The sequence below is a fragment of the Idiotropiscis lumnitzeri genome, chromosome 3 (assembly GCF_059441095.1).
Source record: "Idiotropiscis lumnitzeri isolate Australia: NSW breed Sydney's pygmy pipehorse chromosome 3, RoL_Ilum_1.0, whole genome shotgun sequence".
Lineage (NCBI taxonomy): Eukaryota > Metazoa > Chordata > Actinopteri > Syngnathiformes > Syngnathidae > Idiotropiscis > Idiotropiscis lumnitzeri.
This window is the reverse complement of record NC_142393.1, coordinates 19,328,081-19,349,921: the sequence shown is the minus strand read 5'-3', so window position 1 is coordinate 19,349,921 and position 21,841 is coordinate 19,328,081. Positions and strand designations below refer to the sequence as shown.

Here is a 21,841-nt window from a genome sequence, read left to right as displayed (position 1 = left end):
TTTGACTTTCTTATCCCTACACAAAGACGCAAAGACTTTTCATTCTGATGGCGGTGAGGCGTTCAGTGACATATATTTGGTTTTGAGAGCTGAAGAAAGAATTTTGAGAATACTTTTCCAGAGGATCCGTGATGTTTTGCTAGTCATGCAAATTGTTTTGCAAATTTCAAGGATGATTCAGGAAATGTACAAAAGTAACTGAGAAAACTGTAATAATTTAAACGTAATATATGGTAGAAATGTTTGCACACCAATGTTTTAAATGAACGTGTTGAGATGCAGAGACACAAACAGAATTGCCCCAAATACTTAAGACGTTTTATTACAGACAAAAAAGAAAAAGGAATATTTGTGACACAAAAAGAATCCAATGCTGGTCCAGTGGTATTGAACCAACAATTTCTGAAAAATATTTTAATAACCCATGTTGTAATATAATAATGATGATAATAATAATCATAATAATGAATCCTGATGAAAAAAGCCAGCATCTTACTTCTTTATTATTTATAAACCAATGTGAAACCTTCTAACCAACTGAAATAGAACAACCTTTTTGTAAAACCAATGTTCATCAAAACAAAATTGGTTTCTGGCGTGACAAAATAAAGAAATACATTTGGCAGGATCTATACACAAAATTTAATTATATACCCCGATGTCCGTTCCTCTTAAATCCTGCTACAGTGAAAACCAAAAGATCCTTTTTTTTTTTCAAATTCTTCACAAAAGATGATAAAGATGAGTTCAACACAATTCTAAAACACCTAATAAAACTAGTCAAAACTTCAAAACCCCACTGTTTTTTTTCTTTAGTTAACATTTCACATTTAGCTTCTTTTTTTTTGTTTGTTTAATTCACCTGTACAAGTGGTGTCGGGACAAAAAGAAGGTGGGGGGAGGAGCCAAAGGATTTGAAATCTTCCAACTCTGCACTTCGGCAACGTCCTGAGGTCACGTGACGAAAGTCGACGCTCCCCACAATCGGCAGGGAGATGGCGATTGTTTTTTTGGGTGTCCTCCAGCTCCTCTCTTTCTTCTAACACATTTTTTAGTGTGTGTAGTCCCTCACCACATAATTCAACGAAAAGAAACTCAAGACAGCAAGGGGCTGCTGCTAAATACACACATAAGAAGGATCTGATTTTGGTGGTATATACAATCTCTGTGAGAAATAAAGGAAGTTAGAAAGTCCTTCATTAGGGGGCAAAGATGGGTTTTGCAAAATCTTGTGTTTGCGACTAGCTTGAAAATGTCCTGAAGTACATGCACCCCTGCTGAGGCGACTAATTTGGAGAGCCTTACTCTTTGAGGATGCTTAGAGCATGTCAACTCCACCGATGAGGAAGCAAAGGGAAAGCATCTCGAGGAAATTCAAAACAAAATGAGATTTTTTTTGTCTTTCTTTCCAGTATGCTGGCAGAAGCTCATAGCTCACTGCCCCCGCATAAAAAAAAAAAAAAGTTCACTGATGAGAGAGCGAGAGAGAGAGAGAGAGAGAGAGAGAGAGAGAGAGAGAGAGAGACAGAGAGAGAGAGAGAGAGAGAGAGAGAGAAAGTGCCTCAGGCATGTGGCTTGATCTAAGTGCTTGGCGAATAGGTGAAGATTCTGGAGCAGTCTTTGGGATTTTTAAAATCCGGCAGAAGACGAAGAAGAAGAAGAAAGCAAAACGATGTCGAAGCAGATATATTGATGATGTTACGTTTGAAATCTCCCTGGAGTCGCACATGTGGAGGTCTTTCAACTTCAAGTGAGGTAGAGAGGCTTGTCCCGAGCTCCCATGCCACTGCTGAAGAAGAACAGACGTTCTGGTCATGTCATACCGCTCATACTTAAAAACGAGAACATCGCTGTATGTTGTGCGAGTACAGTAGAACATTATGACCATTCTAAGAGAGGAATTCATTGAACACAATTCCTATTACACTGCCTTGAGATAGTGTCAAAATATTCGAAACAGCTCCCACTATGGTGCAGTTAAGATGAAAATAATACAAATAGATAATACTCGAATATGATAGTGCATGTTGTCATCATGTTGTAGCTGGTTGTACTGAATATGCTCTGTGTGCGCGACTTCACAATATTTTCCTCCTGAGCTTATCTTCCTTAATGGAGGCTGCAGCAACTGATGTCAGAAGACACCCAGAGCCACATATAGAGAGACTCACTCATTCACACGCACATTTACTCAGTCACTGAATGAGAAGTGGAGAAGGTAGTCAGGCAGGTGACCTGCTAAATCATCAGTGAGGCAAGCAAAACATCATCAAAGACAGGGGTGGGCAAACTTTTTGATGGGCCACAATGGGTTCTAAAATTTGACAGAGGGGCCGGCCGGGCCAGGAGCAGATGGATGGAGTGTTTTGGTCACCTTATATCATCAGAGAAAAAAAATATATATTTAGTTTTAAATGAAAATGAACAAAAGCATCACAACAAAATATATGGCTTTGACCTACCACAGTATTCAGAAAATAAAATATTAAAAAGGTTTATTCATTTCCTTTTTTTCAAGTTCGGCGGGCCGGATTAAAACATGTAACGTGCCGCATGTGGCCCCCGGGCCGTAGTTTGCCCACGCCTGATCTAAGACAATCTGAACAGTGCAGTCGCGATTGATTCAGTGCCCTCAAGTTAAAATGACCAAATGAATGAGAATATTGACAGATAAAATCTTACAGTGTATAATGACATTGGACAGCGACGCAATGTTTCCGATTATGATGCCATAGCTAGTGGATTTAGCAGCTAGGAAATTCTGATCATCTTTCTCATCTTGGGAGACTCCTAACTTGAAGTTTCAAATGCAAAAATCTTCCTTCAATGTATCCTTGGAGAGACCAAGGGCCCTTCAAAGCGTCAACAAGCTATTCAGAGCAGGAGAACATTCGAGCAAATACTCCATGTGCCTCAAACAGCAGCAAACGTGATTTGACTCAGGCATGATCCCATTTGACATACAGCTACAAAATGGGCTCCGAGTGGAGGAGCTGACGACTTCCCGCTCCTCCACATCTCGGCATAGCAAAGCCGAGTTTCAGGTGTGAGACAAAACAAGAGCCCTCTTGTAGCTGCTTGAATGGCTCCATTCGATAAGGCAACATGTGCTAAACGAAACACAGGCACAGTTAATTGGATGTCAGGGCTTGTAATGGCATTATACTGTTGCTGCGTATCACTTTTGAGGAGGTGCGTTGCTTTAACCAGGAAAATAAGAGTGTATTATTCATGGAGTTTTAAGTCTGACCGTGTGTCAGTGAGAAAATGACTAAAATGGCTGACAATTCTCATTTGCTGACATCTGTTGTGTTGAACTTACCTGCAAGGGTTGGGTCCACAATCCCTGTTGCAGTATTCGCTATCCCAGTCTGGGTTCTGGCCATGCACTGGGTTCGGGGCCCCTGGAGACTGTGAGCCCCCCACACTGTTCTGGTACTCAGCCTGAATATGGGAAAACCCCTGAGGGTCAAAATGTTTTGAGTAGAAATAAATGTGAAGACTTTGCACTGACTGGAAATGTTACTGATTAAATATGGAAGTACATCAAAGATATTTGGGGAATAAAAAAAAAAACAGGGGTACCTTGAAGTTCGACCACATTAAATTCTGCGACACTGGTCATATTTTTGATTTGCTTGTTCTTCCGGAACAAAATTCTGCGCACAGTGGACAAGTGGCGTGTACATCTGCCTTTCTGTATGCAGTTTGCATGTTGCCCCTGTGCTTGCGTGTGTGCTTTTTGTTCTCCAAATTTGCTCCCACATATCAAAAACATATTTCCGAGGTTAAGAGAAGTTTCTCATTTGTGAATGTGAGTGTGAATGGTTATCTGTCATGCTCCCTGCGATTGGCTGATGACCGGTTGAGAGTGGTCTTCTTGCTTCTTCTTGCTCAAAGCCAAAGTCATTATTAAAAATCTTGTCTAATATCTTGAGACGGTCAATTTAGTGTTTTTGATAGAGGTGTCATGTCATTATGAAAATGAAAAACAAATCTTGTAATATCTCACTGTGCGTATTGAATCGATATAAAATATGAATTTTCTTTTGGAATTGAACTACTGATATAAATGCCGTTTCAAACAATATTGTATGTAATTTAATGAGATGTTCCTATAAAGAGATGTCTTACATCTCATTTTTGAATTTTAATTGTTCTAAAAGTATAACATAAAATCAACTGCTACTTTATGGCAAAATGTTAAAACATAGCACTCACTGATAACGTTTGATCATAGCTGGAAATATGGTAGCTAGCCAGTTTACAAAAGTAAGTAGCTAAAAAAAAAAAAAAAAAAAAACCTACAAAAATAAAATAACAGCGCTAACTAAACATTGCACTGAAAAACAACACTTCAACTTAAATGGCTATCATGACACAGAAACAGCCTGTTCATAGAAACTTGGACACCACCAGTCACTTCTGCCTACAAACTCCAAATTGTAGAACTTTTGGGGCAACTTCAAGGTACTCTGAATTTGTAAAATTAACGTTATGATGAACTGATGAACACCCACCTGTTGGCTGAGAGGTGGGGAATGCAAAGGTGCCTGGAGCCCCATTTGGTGTGAGATGATTGGCTGCGACTGCTGCATGCGGATTGGCTGGTTGAGCAGGGAGCTCTGGTGCAGTGAGAGCTGGGCATGGGGGTGCAGGGGTGGGCTGATCTGGAAGGGAGCAGGGGGCGAGGCACTCATGCTGGGTGGCAGCATCTGCGATTGGCTGAGAGTGGAAGCCAGGCTGTGGCGCGGCGGACCCGCGAAGCTCTGGAGGTCCGACAGTGGGAAGGAGCCCGATGGGCCCAGGTAGGGGGACGAGGGCTGTGGACTATAAAGGGGCTGCTTTGGGGGCAGCAGGTGGGAGGGCTGGCTTGTCTGCTGGGCACTTTTTGGCTCGGGGTCATTATATGTCTGGAGATAAGACACCAAAATTGGTATCACACAATCATGCTGTTCATGCCCCCACCTTAAACGCTATTAAATAGTATAGATTGAAATATTTGTCATTGATTGGCAATCAATCCAGTGTGTAACGAAATACTTGGATAGGCTCCACATGCCCACATTGATATTGAAATATTTGACATACAATAGATATAAAAAGTCTACACACCCCTTTTGAATACCAGATTTTGTGTGTGATAAAAAAAAAAAAATAAGACCAATCTTAATCACAGCGAGTACATGAAAACTCAACTCAAGAAGGCCATGATTTACATCCCCAATGAGAGAACTGTGAAGCAGACATGCTACCCGCGAGTTCACAGTGCTGCAGCTCCAAAATAAATCTCAGCTTAATTTTCAATCGATCTTCGGCTTGACAGCTTTCGCTATGTATTTTCCAAGCCCTCATTGTACAGAGGCTGACGAATGAATGGTCCGATGAAATTTGATGTTTAGCAAGAGCAGCAGTGGAGGCGTGTGTAAAAGCTTCCACAAACTCCACCAAACAAAAACTTGGTGACTTGACCTTTCTCATTGTGGGTGCTACGAACAAGTGTAGCACCCACAGGGCGCCCCGCTTCCGCCCTTTTATGATGAGCTGTCACACTGCTCATCTCCAACCATCAGTGTTGATTAGACGGTAATGGAGGCCATTTGTTTGAATAGATCTGAGGCTGGGGTAATGATCAATAGACACCTTGACAGAGATGAGAGAAGAATACACGCATACATGTACACAAACAGACACACACACGTGCACGCACGCACGCGGACAGAAACCGAGGCAGAGAAATGAGGCTGTTTGCTTGCAGAACAAATGGAATGACAAAAGAAATCTTCCTGGCACTATGTTGTGTTGTTAATACAAGACGGCACTAAACAATGCAATCCTCAGCCCTCCTCCTTGCTCTTCTTTATTCCAGCGCTGCCACATTTCTGTAAATCATTCCCGGGGCACGCAAACGCTACTCATCCGAATTAAGAAGAAGCTAAAAATAAATGATCAAAGATCTAATTCCTGACATCCTGCCGATTGGCATTCTGTTGTAGGCGCACACTTAAAGTGCGGCTTAATGTGCTATATATCTTTAATCTATCATACTGAAGCTGTTACGATCATATGCTTGCACTATGAGTGGTTGACCCCTCCCCCAGCACCTCACTCTTGCATGCACGCGTAAACTACATCTGCACCCGAAAGAAATCAGGTATTGTTCCAAATATGGATGATTCTTTTTGCATCTAATGGCCACCCCTCACCCTCCCCACCGCACAGGCCCCTCCCAGCCCATTAGCGGGGCTTTTCCATCCAATCCATCATCAGTCTAAGCCGGTGCCTGTGTGTCATAAGCGTTACCTTGGAAACCAGACTGGCTCTGTACGCCGCCAAGGCTTTCAGGTACTCCTTCTTTGCCGCCTCAGTTTTTCTCTTGTAACCCTGAGAAGAAAGGTAAAAATCAAAACATGCAGTTTCAGGTGAGACCAGGGCTTGACATGCTCACGCACACACACACACACACACGCGCGCGCTTAATGTTTCCCTTTCCATCAGAGCCAATGGCACAGAACATTTTTATTTCCTCACTGCAGCACTAATACTGCCTCATCTCAATGCGTCTTCCTCTATTGTAGAAACACATCATTTCCATTCCAATCCACTCCGAGAAATGAACTGGAACTTCTTTCTTTGGCGCCTTTCAGCTCCCAAATAACAGTCCGATCAGCACACTGACATTAGACACTCACTAGACTAGCTTGCTGCAGCAGTACAGCCTGTAAAGAGGCTTTCCACTGCCCTCCTTGTTATTACAGCAACAACTCTTGTCGATATTGGCTTTATTGTAAAAGTACACGCATGCACATGGTTTTATAGTACCTGGGTAGGATGTACGGTAACAGTTTGAATAGCCTTTTATAGAGATGGGTAAAATAACTTAAGGTATTTAATCGAAAGGGAAAATATTGCTGCAATTGCTTGTACTGTTGGCTCCTGTACCTCAATCAGCTTTTTTTCATGACCAGAAAAGTGTTATTTTTCAAAACAGAATACATTGTATTAGCCAAACTGTTTTAGCCAGCATTGAAAATATGTGCCCTGCGATTGGCTGGCAACCAGGTCAGGGCAACCTCGCCTACTGCCCAAAGACGGCTAGGATAGGCTCCCGCATGCCCGCGACTCTTGTGAGGATAAGCAGCTGGGTTAATTGATGGATGGATGGAAAAGAAGTCAACCTCTATGACATGATCTTCATGCATTCAAATTCTATACTTAATTCCCTTTAAAATTGAGGTTACAGCAATTTCAATGTTGGCATGCTGCAAATCCCCGTCTTGGGAAAACGCATTTCAAGTTTGAGCTATTTCGTATTTGATACATAATAATTCCATTTCAAATTTTTAAACAGTTTCCTTTGCATTTATTTAGGACATTTTAAGTACTGTAAATGGTTTAGTTGTTACCAGTGTTGCAGTGCTGAATCAGGATGTTTTTGTGATAAAACTGATAGCGGATAAAAGAGATCAAGGTGTAGGATGAGGTCACTTGTATAAAAGCAAAGTAGTACGATTGTGCAACACAATATTAGAAGAACATGCGTTCTTAAAAGCATAGCTTAATCATGAAAAAAAAAGAAGCTAACAGTTAGTGTTTTGGATTTGAATGGCCTCAAGGTAAAACATGATGACTTCCTACTTACTATAGCAGAGCAGCAATGATGTTGAATAGCGACAAAAGCAGAAGGCTGCTTGTCATGAAAATGGGGATTGTCAAGATGCCCTTCAGCTACACAAAGGACAAGGTGGACTGATTTTATATTCGTGGTAGGATCAAAAACATAAAGTGAGTGGAACACAAGCTAAGATGGCTACACCGTAAAAAATACATTTGCCGATCTCCACTTAAGTCACATTCGGGAGCATTGCTTGGTGTGCTGCGGGCCTTAGATCACACGAGCAAGGTTGTTTTTCCACGATATATCTTTATAAAAAATTAAAATAAAATATATAGCAATATCAGGATAATGTCCTATGCAATATGCATATTGCAAAGACATGCAATCATTTCCTTTGGAATTGTATGCTGAATTTGACCAGTGAGATGCAAACCCAATAGTTGTAAATTATCTGGGGAATTAGAATGAATCAAAGAATACATTGAGCTTGCTTATTTTGCCACATGAAAAAAAGACTTCTTACATTAGATGATACAAAATTTCTTTCTTTATTTATTTATCGCAATAACATCAATATTGCTATATCCAGATCGCATTTTATGTCAATATCGTGCAGCCCTCCCCAAAATATCCAAAGTGGTAAAATGTCCAGCTTCATTAACTTGGACTGTTTTATGGGTGCTGTCGCCCGTATCCTTACTCTTTCAGTGGGTAGAATTAAATTTAGAGAGAAAATCATTTTAACGAGAGTCAGGGGAGTGGGGGATAAACGGGAGGATTATCTTTAGAAAGAGGAAAAACTTGCTCATTAAGGTGAGTGTTATCTCACAGCAATGTTCTGGTAATTACACAGTGGATAATGGCTGCTGCAAGACTCACACAAACCATCCACTGGTGCGAGCGGAGAGCCATCGTGGGATATCACAGGAAAAAGCTTAATTTTCTTATCGATTAATGTTATATTAAATCGTGACCTCACAAACCCGGCTGTTTTATAGAGCAGATCATTTTTTTTAGTGCAGCATGCCCAACATTTTTGAAGTGTGCATCGTTGAGAGCATATGTACTGAACTCAAAGCAAAGAAAATAGTCACGTTGCAAGTAAATTCCCATGAGAACCTATTGGAATGATGGATTGCATATTACTCTCTTTGGATTTCTCTCTTCTTTTTTTCTGTAGCAATAATAACTCCAATGAAGCATAACATAACATATGACAAATTAGAGTAACGGACATTCCTCTAACAGGAGGTGACTGGAGTTCAGCCAAAATATTCAAACCGTTGTAATGGTCTCCTTAATTAAGCAAACCACTGCTGCATGTGAGGCATGGGAATGCTATTCAGTCATTTATTCTGTTTAACAAGTTTTGAGAATTTTGTCACCATAAATGGTTCAGATGGTGATACGTTTCACCATAAATATCTGGGAAGACGCACTGATTTATCCCCACATTACACACAGCGTAAATGAGTGCCAAACATTTTTTGGTCAATATTACCATATAAATCTATGACACAAACTTGTTGTGAGTGGATGGAGTGAGGTTCCCAGTGCTAGTGGAGTGTGTTCATCAATATAACATTCTTTAACTCCACAGCAAATGTTTTAAGTAACATTTTTAACATCCTTAAGGGTCATTAAATGAAGTAAAACTACTCACCTTTACAGAGAGGGAGCGAGATAGAGAGAGAGAGAGAGAGAGAGAGAGACAGATAAGTGGCCTTTTATAAGTGTTGCTGGATTAAAGAATTCTCAACTGAACTTTATATAGCTAAATATGTGTATTTACTACACATTAGCAGCTGCTTAGGAAAATAAATTTCTTTATTTAATTGATATTGAATTATTTAATAACCCACATTGTACTGCACAACCAGAACTACTAGTTCCATGACTGATCCTCAGGTTATCAATCCACTTTTAATCATAGGCCTCACCGGTACAGTTTTATTGTGGCTTCACAAAAATAATAATTCCAAAGAAAAAAATAAAACTTGTGGAATAAACTTTTTAAATTATCAATAAAACAAAGAGTGCTATTATTGAAGACAGATGTTCGTGCCCCCAGCATAAACACGGGTGCATCGTTATTTTCGTGACAGGCAAGTGTAATTCAGCACGTTCGGGAATTTGTCAGACTGCGTTGCGCCACGCTGAACGTTTCGGCGGTCGGAGGTTGCGCGTCCTAGCACACTTCACAATTTGGTGACAGAAAGTACACTGCGCTCAAAGTAAAAAGCGTATCTTCATTTTTGTGCAAGTTCAGTGTGTTTATGAATTTGGTTGAACATGCTACGCCGCGCGCATCTGGCAATTTGGTGACCAAATGGTGAATACATTAGAGACTACCTAAAAGCAGGTCTAAGTTGTGGCACAGCTGGCGCAATGAGATTTTTTTGTGAACTTGCTCGAGGTGCAGGCAGGCAAATTCTGAGCTCTGCGAAAATAATGTGCGGTGCATGTCATTGTTTTTAATAAATAGGACAACCGTGTGGTACAAACCCACTGAATCCTTGTAGGAAACAATCCACTGAACAAAGTCTCTTCAGTCTCCAGTCTCCAACTGCCCATCCACAGTTGACCAATTTTAAATCAACCGCGCGAGAAGCTCTTCTTGCAGTTCATTTTAAATGATGTGTGGTCAAATGTTTGCTTTGACATTTGTCATATATTTTTCCAAACAGTTTTTGCTGGAACTCCAAATTGTGACACAACTTCAACTTTGGCGGCTCCATTATTGATTTTGTTAAAAATTAATAGAGTATTGAAAAGACATTGTTCCAATTGTATTCTGTAGTTTTTACCTGCTTCTGTTCCTCTCCTAGGCTGTCCCACATGGAGGCCACAATCTTGGAGACGTCCCCAAAGGTGGCGTTGGGGTTTTGACCCTTAATAGCTGCCTGGGTATCTCGGAAGAAGAGCGCGTAGGCCGAGACGGGTTTCTGTGGCTCGTTGGGATCCTTCTTCTTCTTCTTCTTTTGCGGTTTGGGTTTGGGCTTCATCATTTCTGCCGAGGACCGCTTGTCATTGCTTATCTGTAGCGGGACAACCGGGAGGAAAACAGCTAATCAATCAGGTGATAAAAATAACTGTTTACATCAGGTAGGAAGACGAGGAGAGTTCGGAATGTGTTTATAAACACATTGCATGCACTAGGTGTGGATATAAGGACGTTTGTCGTGTTTAGCACAGCCCTCAAAAACAGCAGAGCAAGGGTGAGAACAGACACGTTCAATGAAGTGCGGCCAGAGTTTTTTTTTCCAAGAAGAGGGAACACATTGATTTACGAACTAACAGGACATCAGTGGGACTGCTTCGCCTCTGAGGTGTTAAAGAGCAAAATGGGCCAAAGATAGAAATAACTTATAATCTTCTTTGAAACATAGCACGAGTAACATTCTTTCTTACGTTCAAATAAATCGTAGACCTACATCCAAGTTGTGAGAAAATACAGTGCCCCCACCCAAAAAAAAATAAAAAATCTGAAGTCTCTTCATTTAAAGGCTGTAATTACATGGTTTGTCTACAATAACAGTGCAATCTCACTCCACTTCCAGGAGGCGTAAACTGCTCACGTCCGCATGATGTGCAACATCCAACACACATGAATGCACTTTCATTTTCTGTGAGGGGGTTTAGACGGGGAGTCAAATCCAGGTCACCTGATCCTGGTTGTGATTCTGTATGAAAATTGCCTTCTTGGATGCAGAGAGAACACATCAAACACAGGAGATGGAGAGGGAGGAAGGGGGGGGGGACAGAGAGAGGGGGGGGGGGCGAGGGAGAAGGAGGGGGGAGCAAGCGCCAAGACATTGCAAGGTAGGACGGTTAGGAAGTAGTGATAGCTTGATGCTTCCATTTCTATCAGTGCAAGATCAGTTAACCTGATTTCTTGATGGTTCTAAAGAAAAAAAAATCTTTGTTTCCATTAACATAACAGCAAATGTAATGGCACACTGCCCATTATGATAATCAAGCCAGTCTTCTCTTTTCTCTGTCATCAAGATCTCATTTAAGATCGTGCAGGAAGAACACATTTACAATACATTATTTTATTTGTCTTGATGTCAGCTTTAATTTATTTTTCTAAAATGTACCTCTTGCTTTGTTATATTTAACTTGTACTCCCTCGTGTAACAATCCTGAAAGTACATTCAAGCTGGGGAGTCTTCACGTTCAGCAGTAAGATAGACAACAATATGTTGTTCTCATTTAAAAAATTGATTGTGAACGTATTAAAAAACTAGAATTGTTAATTTGAATTAAAAAGCATTCAATTTATATTTTATAATTTGGGTTTTGTCTCTATTAGAGTTATTTCTCAAGGTTTTTTTTAATTTATTTGTATTTATTTTATTCAAATGCAGTGCATTCTCAAATTCAAGGTTGAACTTACCTCACCTAAATGTTTGAAATAAATGGGTTATATTTTCTCATACTTACTGTTGCTGACTATTGTTCATTGTTTGGATAGTATCACTCGATCAAGTCTCTTCTATCATTTCAAAAAATAAATAAAAGCATACTTCATACCTTATGAGATTGGATCGAAATTGATATCGGACAATACTCGGCTCCCATGGTATCGTATCGGAAGTGAAAAAGTTGTAACGGAACACCCTCCTGCTATCGCCGCTTTTGGATTCTACAATTACCTCCCGAAATCAAATGGATATTTGTAGCGGGTTTAAGCAGTTGCCGTGTTTCTCCTTCAGCTGTCAAAGTAAGAGCAGGCAAGGAATGCTTTTCAAAGTCTCATTTTATCAGCAGAAAACTCACCACCTAATAAAGAGCTGTACTATGCTATGCAGCATGAAATTAACTAATCAAAATTCAAGGTCCAGGAGGGCAATTGGTGGGAAAAGAAGACAAAAAAGAAAGTATTGAAATGAAATAAATAGACATTCCCATTCAGGGAGACGTGAAACATTGCTTGTCTGTTTCACAGCTTACAGGTAATATTCATTTCTTGTGTGCCTCGTTTCATTAAAACATAATCAGCCCTCACTTCCAGGCAATGAGGCAGAAGACAGGCATTAGATATGACATCTGTTCCATCCAAGCCTTTGAAGTGAAAAGAGACTACAATGAAGGTAGGCAAAATTGAACGAGCAAAACTGGGGTGAGGGGGGAACAAAATACGGCAACAATATTTCCAAGAAAATTCACATATATTTGTACTCTGGAACGCATGATGACAACAGCATGCAACAACATGCAATTAACTCGACGATGGAACAATGGCCACATGCTTTCATTTCCTCTCTTGGTTCGCCTCTTTTATAGTACAATTGGTGATGAAATTACATTGAAAATGAAAGAACAAATACAGCACTCAGAATAATGCGCCTCAAAAGAAATGCACTGGACTCACGGATGAAATAAAAGATAAGTATACAGCTGCCTGCCTAGCTGATTGAGTCTTCTGTTTGCTTGAAACACAAACAAGTTCCTCATCTTATTTGCAGGCTAAAGCAATCTGGAAATCCACTGTAGCCTTTTAACAAGCAATGAGTCATATTTGATAGCTTTAACTCGAGTTATACTTCAATAGAAATAAATCATAGCGCAGTAGACTGATAAAGACTGTTATGAATGTATAATAATCATGAGGATTTACAAAGAAATGTCTAGGATGTGTTTGTGTATGTGGTTGTTGGCAGACACATTCCCATGTAGCCTGACAGCTTCTGTCTTATGTAGAATTTCATTACATCTCAAATTCGATCTCTATAATTTATACTGATTAGACTGCATGTTTGTAATGATGTAGCCACTGCATTGCAGATAATGTTGTTATCCCAATGGAACTTCTGTCTAATGATCCAGAGAATATCAATTATTTAAAACCAGAACAAACCAAATACAGTAGATTTGTTAAATTAAAAAAAAAAAAAAAAAAAAAAAACTTTTCCCATGACGACCAGTAGGAGTCACTATTGAAGTGATGTCCTGTTGAGCGGAAAGTCAGAGATTAGTCCCCAGCATGTAAATCCCCACTTCACTGAGGGGGGAGGAGGCCACATTGTTTAATTAATATTACAATTGTAACTCTGATGATGAGGATGATGATGATGATGATCATGTGTCATTAAGGTGATGGGGGGAAAAGGAGCGCGTGCACGTCCGCTTTACAGCACAATGCCATTTCTATTTGAACCACACCTTGTGAGACTGCTCACATGCATTCTATCTAAGTAAATGTCATTCAGCATCAGAGCAGGCTATCATTTCAATTTATCATCGACGGAGATCTATAATAGGCCTGACAGACATTGTCAGACATTCTCTTGCAGTAAACTAGAGGACAAATTGTAGGCTGACAGATCAGATTGACGCGGTGGTTATAAATAAAATTACATTTTGACTTATTGTAGGTTGTTGCTGGGTAAGAGACCACCACCATGCTCCATAAGGGCCAGTCTGTCTAAATATATATTGCACTCCACTTTCTAGTTTACCATCAAAAGACTGAACTACGGTGTCAGGCTCAGCTTGCTCATCCCATCAGCGTTTCTGTTGTCTGAGGGGAAGCGAGAGACGGAAAGGGGGGGAGGTGGATGCTCCCGAGGAGGGTGGGGGTCGCTGTAATTCTGAATGGAGAGCACTGCATCGGCAAGACAAGATTAGAATTGACAGCCTGATAACTGCGTCACTATGAAAACAGCAACGAGAAGGAGAAGGAGATGAGACAGAAAAAGGAGCGGCAAAACGAAGGACGAGCTCAGACATGCGGGCTGACAGTTTAAAAGATGTGAAAATGAGGCAATAAAAGCAGGTAACAGTGTGGGAGCCTGGGTAGGAACGCGTTTGCTCAGTAACACTCTTAATACTGAGTATGCATCATCATCATTGGATACACAGAGTAGCAGAGTGGAGATGGCTGTACGCTGCATTGGCTTGTTAAAAAAAAAAAAAAAAAAAACTCTGTTTACATGACAGCCATTGTAGCAAAGCACAACGTAGAATCAGATTTTACATTGTGCTCCAAAAACAATGATGACAAAGAAGACGATGGCCTCCAGTTTAAGTAAATCCCTTTTATGAAAGCAAATATCATCTGAATATGCTCGGGCTTCTATAAAATGGAAAAGGCTCTATATTGCGCGCCTAAGAACTATAAACAGTGGATACAAGTAGAAAAAAAATTGAGATCATACTTAGACCTCGTCATCCCTGAAAGTCCGACATTACTTTCATCAAAACAAACAAGACAGATTCTTGAAATAAAGAGCGCACATTCCAAAACAAAATTATAGCCGCCTGACAGAATTCCATGTTTGCTATACAGTACAGTGCAAGGCGCATTTACTGCCACTTTTTATTTGACGGTCTGAAATGTGAGCACAACACAGTGGCCACAAAAATTCCCACAGCGGAAGGGGAAAAAAAAAAAGTGTTCATGGCATGTAAATGGCTTGCAGTGCTTAGCTGCAAAGAGTACAAACTCATAACAACTGTCAGCGATGACAAGAAATGATGATTCATGTCATCGTGTTTAATTTACTCCTTGTATAAGTCACGGTGCTGTCTATCGGGAGCGCGTTCTCACTCTCAGCAGTGACAACTCAGGGGACACGATGACAGGAAAAGATCAGATTTAATTGTCTTGATTTGCAAAGATTCCCTCGAGTCATTTGATTTCCAGATGTCAACAGATGCCAATTTCACTCAAAGAATTGGGACGGCAGGCAAGGTTTTAAGACCAGTTGAAATGTTGCGTTTAGCTGCGGCACAGTTAGCAAGCATCCCAAAAGACAGGAATGTGTCTTGCCAGCAAAAAATAAGCTGTGGCTGCAGTAGCAAAAGTGTTCTTTTGAATTATGTTGTTCGGGTGCTAATTGTGTTGACCAAGCAGTCATGATAACACCATTTTGAGCCTGCTGAGAGAAGGAATATCATCCGTTTGCAATGATTGGGAATGGAGATGATCCAGATTCAAACCCAAGACCATTTCATTGTCCTGCCTGTCACTATACGTCGTTTCCATGGATTGATCAACAAAACAAATGATTTGTAATAAATGGAAATTGAATAAATAATCACTTTTGCGCCGATAGATGGTTTTCTCATAGCACACCCTTTTTCTTGTGGCAGCATGCCAAAACTGAGTGGTTGGGAACTACATCATATACTTTAGTATGCCTTGGAACATATTGATTCGGATGGAAACTCAAGGTTGTCGCACAAATCTTTTGGGGAGTACTTGTTTATGTTGAGCGCTGTGAATTGTTGAAGCAAACTGCAGGATTGTGAGCGCGAAATTGAGAGTCACCCACACAGACCCACCTGCATCTTGGAAGAGGTCAACAAACTATTCGATGCTGCAATATTTATTGAGCATTTAGCGGCCTTGATTAATGTCTTGATCCTTTTTTTTTTTTTCCTGAACACATTTCTAATTAGTCTTCCATTTTTAAGATATGGATCCGGGGACATCCTGTCAGTGCAAGTGTAGAGCACTCGAGAGCATTTCCTCAACACTCCAAGCATGGAGCATTGCGGTGCTCAGTGCAGCTGTTATATGCACTCCAAGCCTTAGTGGGTTTATAAATAGATAGATGGCCATGGTTAGAGCAGCCGCAGCAATGAGAATAATGCAATTTCAAAAGGCCATATCATATGTAATTTTTCAACCCTTTCCACCACAAGATGTAGCCTGAAGGAGCAAAGTGGTTTCCTGAAAAGTTGTGCAGCGCAATAAAAATAGCAGATGCATGTTGAGAAACAATTGTTATGCATACAGCATACATGTGTAAATATTCAGGTAGTTTTGCATAATAATAATGTCATAAATAATGTAATTTTCAGATTGAGTTTAGAAGAAAACAAAATGAACACATTTCCTGTATAGACTAAGAAATCATGTGGCTTATATTGTGCTTTGATTGCAAGCATGTAGTGGCTATGTAGAAATTTGTTTTGATGAACATCTGCAAGCAATATGCAGCACCATCAAGATTGCGCTTATATAATGTGGCTGACAAAAAAGTGAGTGTAAACAAAGCTGTTTGATGCTCAAACCTTCTGCCCATAAATGGAAAACAAAGTACTACTTTTTAAAAAAGGCATAACATGTGATCATCTACTTAAATGTCTCCCCACACAATCTTCAGATTGTACAAACTCTATAAATCACCCCGCATAGGTGACGTTTGGTGGTTTTTGGACATATCTTGAAAATATAACCGTGCGCTTTTCATCTGGAAGCTATTACAGGGCCATGTCAGAGCAGCCATCTGTAAGCAATGAGCACGACTGCATGTCAAAGCCACCTCACAGATCTCTGAGCTGAAAGAAGAAGGCAATCATTCCGAGAGCAGCACTCATCAAATAAAAGTCCAGCCCAGCCCAAACAATCATCAAGCGGAAGTGCAGACTCATGGTTGTGGTTTTTAAAAACAACAAGATGAGAAGACAACAGTTGGAATCATATGGAGTAGATCTTGAACAAATGTGGATTCAGCCCTCATGCCGTTCCTTTACGATGTACACAGCTTTCATATTGTCCAATCTGCCTTCAGACTGGCAAGGCTGCACCAGTGAGCTGGAGGCGAATATTACCTTTGCTGGTATTTTAATTCCAACTTCAAACCAGAACCAAAGCAGAAGTCGGTGTGCATGATTTTACAGAGAGAGGGAGGAAAATCACTGACAGCTCTGAGGATCTCCTCTCAGCACTTGGACTGACTTAATCAGCCTAAATTGCAACGTCGAGACCCCTGTATTTGGTAATGTGGTCAAAACAGTGGCAAGTGAGAGCTAATTAGATTAACGGTAGTTTAACGAGCTGTTGGAGGGGTCCATGCAGATTGGATTTTAATAAATAGCGGCAAAAAGCATCTGCTGTGCACTTCCTGGCTCTGCTGGCATTCTAATTGGCCCCAGTGGGTTGCTGGAGCTCAGCACTGCAGTGTGCAATTTAGAAGGGGAAAAGGCAAAAAGATGATTTTTCCATCCAGGTAGAAATGAGACAGGATCTTTTTCACAGGGAAAGACTTTATTAACACGGGGATAAAAATAATGATTTTGGCTAACCGCTCACACGGTGCATTTTATGCATGTTATGTTTGTGCAGCGAGAGAGAGAATATCGCAAAGATCAAATGGAATAACCTTATCCTGTAGTTTGTTTTCAAGCTAAAATGTCCCCATGATGAGGTCTTTGTAGAAGCAAAAAGCTTCGACGGAGAAAAAAAACAAAACCAAAAAAAAAAAAACAATTAATCAAACATGAATGAGCGACCATAGCAGGGTTATTTCCATAGCAACAGCCCGAGGGGACAACTTGAACCCTTTAATGTGAGCTGGTGATGTCTCTTTGTAAACATCTGCGCAGCGGGGGGTGGGGGGGGCAGAAAGCCAATGAGAGAGCCTGGCAACAGAGGCATCACAGGGCAGCAACCTCTTGGTAGCGATCGAAGTTTCCATTATCTAGTGCTGAAAGGACCGAAAAGTGGTTTGCGTATTGTATGAGGTTGCCTTTGACATCATTTCACGCTTAAATCGCTGATAAAAACAATACACATGTAAATGATTAGTCAAGCTAAAGATTTCTCCCGCTTGATGATGAACAGACATCATCTCTCTTAAGCTCCCACTTTATGGAGCAGGCAATTAAAGTGGCTCTTCCAGCATCCAGCTGTGAGCAACAGTGAGTGTGCGAATGCCAAATGTAAAAAATATTCATATCATAAAGCGATTCGGAGAACCAGATTTGAGCATGCTTTTTTTTTTCTTCTTTGCCGGACTGTCAAAACACTCACAAGCACATTCAGAATGCAGACACCGACGTTCTTACGGTTAAGTCATATCAGTAGCTTCTCATTCAAGTGGAAGCACCTCTTTTCTGCTCACAGCAGCAAACAGTGTGAGCGAACCATAGCGCTAGCACAACATGAGACCTCCGACATATATGGGGCCATTATCGTCGCAAAACAATTTGCAAATGCTTAACCAGATTCACAAATCCGAGAAATACATTTGCAAACTCCAAATGTGTGATCTGCCTTTCAAATTTGGTGGCATGTAAACTTCCGTTTGCTGGCAAACGCAGTGTTAACAAAGATAACAATCAAAGATCACTGGCGGTCTGCTGAAATTATTGAACTTTACCGTCATGTCACATAGAGTTGGGCATCGTTTGAATTTCCATCATTCTGGTTCCGATTCCTATTGATTCTCGATTGCGATTGTTAACAACAAAAAAAAAAAGGTTTGACAACTATAATGGCCCCATAAACATCACTTTGATTTTGAAGCTGTTTTTCCCCTAGAAAATTACATATTGTTACTTTAAATGTTTTTCTACTGTCCTCGTGTGTGCATTTCCCCTTTCTCCTTGACTATAATGTGGGCCTCCAAAGACCTCAGACAGTGACTTCCTGGTGCGAGTCCAATAAGATCAGGAGGCCGCTAAAGCTGAAATTAACTCATGGGGCCTACCATTATGCTGTGACTGACAAGCTGTGATGTATAAAATTGAGATCTAGTTTTAAAACTAAGCTCCAAAACACTCTGTTGTGTCTGTTGGTATTGTGGGGATGTAAAAACATACATTATGTTGTTGTTTCCCTGTCATTATTCGACCACTCTACTACTCTGAGGCAGATGCTTGGTTGCTTTTATGTCTCTTTTTAAATGCAGAGCACAATTGGTGTTTCTCTCTGGCGGCTGCTGGGCCTTATTAGACGTCATTATTGGTAACTATGCAGGTACAAGGGTAATTCTTTGGTGTTTTGGTTATCGAATTGCTCAGCTTCCGCAAATGTATAATGAGGATTTTAAAGATGTACAATCGAAAAGGCAGAACAGCTTAACTATACACTGGACAGCACAACAGTATTTTAGTCAACCACAATGTGCCCTATATTTAAAGGGTACAAAGACCAGTCAAAAAGTACTATTGTTCACGACCACCCAAGTCAAATAGTTAAAAAAACAAACAAATTAAAACAAATTATTTCTATAAAGACAAGGTGCAATTCATTCTCCTTGTATTCAGAAGCAACTAAACTTTGATTACGTTTGAGGAGCCTAGCAGCAGCACTGCAAGCAGGATGCGGGAAGGCGTCCTTTTCTCCCATCCCAAACCTCAGAGGTTCCTTGGGCAAGAGTAATGGCTCTTGTGTGCTGGGCTGCGCCTTGCTATTGTAGAATCGCAGAGCGGTTAATTGAAACAAATGACTCTAATAATGGGACATTATCCCCACAGGCTGACTTTGTGGCGGGCCTAATTAGCGTAGCGTTGCTGACGAGAAGGACGAGTCATCGCTCGGGTCCCTCAAAGGAAGCAGCCAAGGCGGGGAGGGATTCTCCAACCTCCAGCGCAAAAAGCGTGATGCACGTTCGCAAAAGCAGCAAGGTACACTAAACACTTGTCAAATACTTACATAATTGCTTCATTTGTTTGATTATTCGAATTATTTTTAATCAGCTAATTAAAGGATAACTCCTTTTGAAAATGAGCAAAGAATAGTAGCATCCAAATAACATCTTAAATAAATTGGGAATTTGATTTTAGAAAACGTTTGGCGCCAAAGCATTTTATTATAATGTTAAATAATTGCATAAATTAACATTGATATAAAAGTGAATTAAAATTTAAACTGTGGTTAAAATTTACTGCCAAAAATTAAATTCAGGAAGCACAATCAATCGCAAATGCTGCTTATTAACTATAGTAATGGCAGCAACAATTACATTTATGTAATTTCCACTAACAACCCTGGCTAAACTTAGCTCGCAACGAAGATTCAACATACTTTTGAGATAGCAATTATTTAAATACTTCCCTATTGAACAGGACTTTTTGTGCTATCTTTGGGTGTTTGTGAAAGACCCCAAAAACTGCAAATGGATTTTTCTAAACAAAGTAGCTGAACATAGGTTGGTTCCACAGAAGAAGAACCCTGAAAAGATGAATTTGGAAATTCGATGAATAATGAACCACAAACCTTGTATTTGACATTTGCTGTAAAACTGTTTCATGCCCTATTTCTCCACATTATATTTGCAGATTGGCATTTTGTGAATTCACATCATCCTCGAAAACATAGTTGCATATTTCTGTAATTTTGAAAGAAAAATTTTAAATTCCAATGAGGCTCCAAAGCACATTTGCCATGGCATGCATTCATTCCATTTTTGCGGGCCATATATACCATATTTCTTCTAATTACACACCATTCCTTTTTGTACAATATCCAATGTAATTGCGGTGAAGTCCTGCAATGCTACTCCAAACGGACAGGTTCTATTATTTTCATATCAACACTTTATTGAATGACATGTCCTAACCAGCGTGCAAGTGATATAGTCTCTTAGATTTCATCAACGCCTCTTTTTGTGGTCCATAACAAAAGTGCAATGCAAACATGGGGTGTTGCTCTCCAGATGCATTTCGATAACCACTCAAATCAGTTTTTTTCATCAAATTTATTTACCCTTGTACATGATGCTCCCAGAGAGTCAACTGTAATGCAGTGTTCAAATTGCTGTGACCAAGCTGTTTTAAATATTCATTAGTCCTAACAGTCGCCTAAGGTTGTTTGCGTTAGCGCCATGAATATTCATGCACGCCAATGAATGTGCATTTGTTTTTAATGCTCAGTCCGTTAATACTCCACTTCATTACTCCAAAGCCGGCATAATAAAGTGCCGCAAAACAAAGCTTTATTTTTTTTTTAAAGCACCATTCTCTTTGCAAGCTTATTTGTTTCAGTTTAAATGAAAAGAGAGCGCCCCGCCAATTATCTTGCTGTCATTTCTCCTGACAACCGCAAGACACATTGTTTGCCCCTGTGCTAGAGTGTAACACACTGAAGGGCATCTGTCTCTTCTTTTTTTAAATGAAATGAAAAGACACAACAGAAAACATTTCTATTGCTCCAAAAAGTGATTTATCTGCGAATGTCACCGAGATGTCATATCTGCCCCAGTGAAAGGCAGCAGAGCATGCAGGTCATATGAGATATGTCTCAAACCTTTGGAAATAAAGACAGCTGTTTCAATAAACACAAGTAATCCAAGCAAGCAATGAACATGTGAAGTCAAGTGCAAACTGCAATTTGCTGCTACTTTTTGAAATTCATATTTCTTTTGATGGTTTATTTTAAACCAGTTCTTTCACCGTTGTTATACGGAACGTGCCCAAACTAATTTTGTGTGCCTTTCTGCACTCTGAGTGCTCGCACAAGATTTAATTCTGATTTTAAGTATT

The 21,841-nt window shown here is 40.2% G+C and overlaps 1 protein-coding gene across 3 annotated transcripts in view; it reads right to left on the bottom strand.

Annotated features, from left to right (window-relative positions):
• Positions 1–449: 449 nt before the first annotated feature.
• Positions 450–21,841, bottom strand: part of LOC148340239 (TOX high mobility group box family member 2-like) — an 89,606-nt gene continuing 68,214 nt past the window's right edge. For 2 of the 3 annotated variants that reach the window (XM_088291843.1, XM_088291841.1), the window contains 5 exons: positions 10,426–10,656; positions 6,304–6,384; positions 4,521–4,913; positions 3,323–3,462; positions 450–1,789 (listed from right to left, as the gene is read on the bottom strand). In XM_088291843.1, coding sequence (XP_088147969.1) covers positions 1,747–1,789; positions 3,323–3,462; positions 4,521–4,913; positions 6,304–6,384; positions 10,426–10,656 — 888 coding nt within the window. In that variant the 3' untranslated portion in view covers positions 450–1,746. The remainder of the gene's footprint in view (positions 1,790–3,322; positions 3,463–4,520; positions 4,914–6,303; positions 6,385–10,425; positions 10,657–21,841) is intronic. The other variant, XM_088291842.1, reaches the window with a different exon arrangement.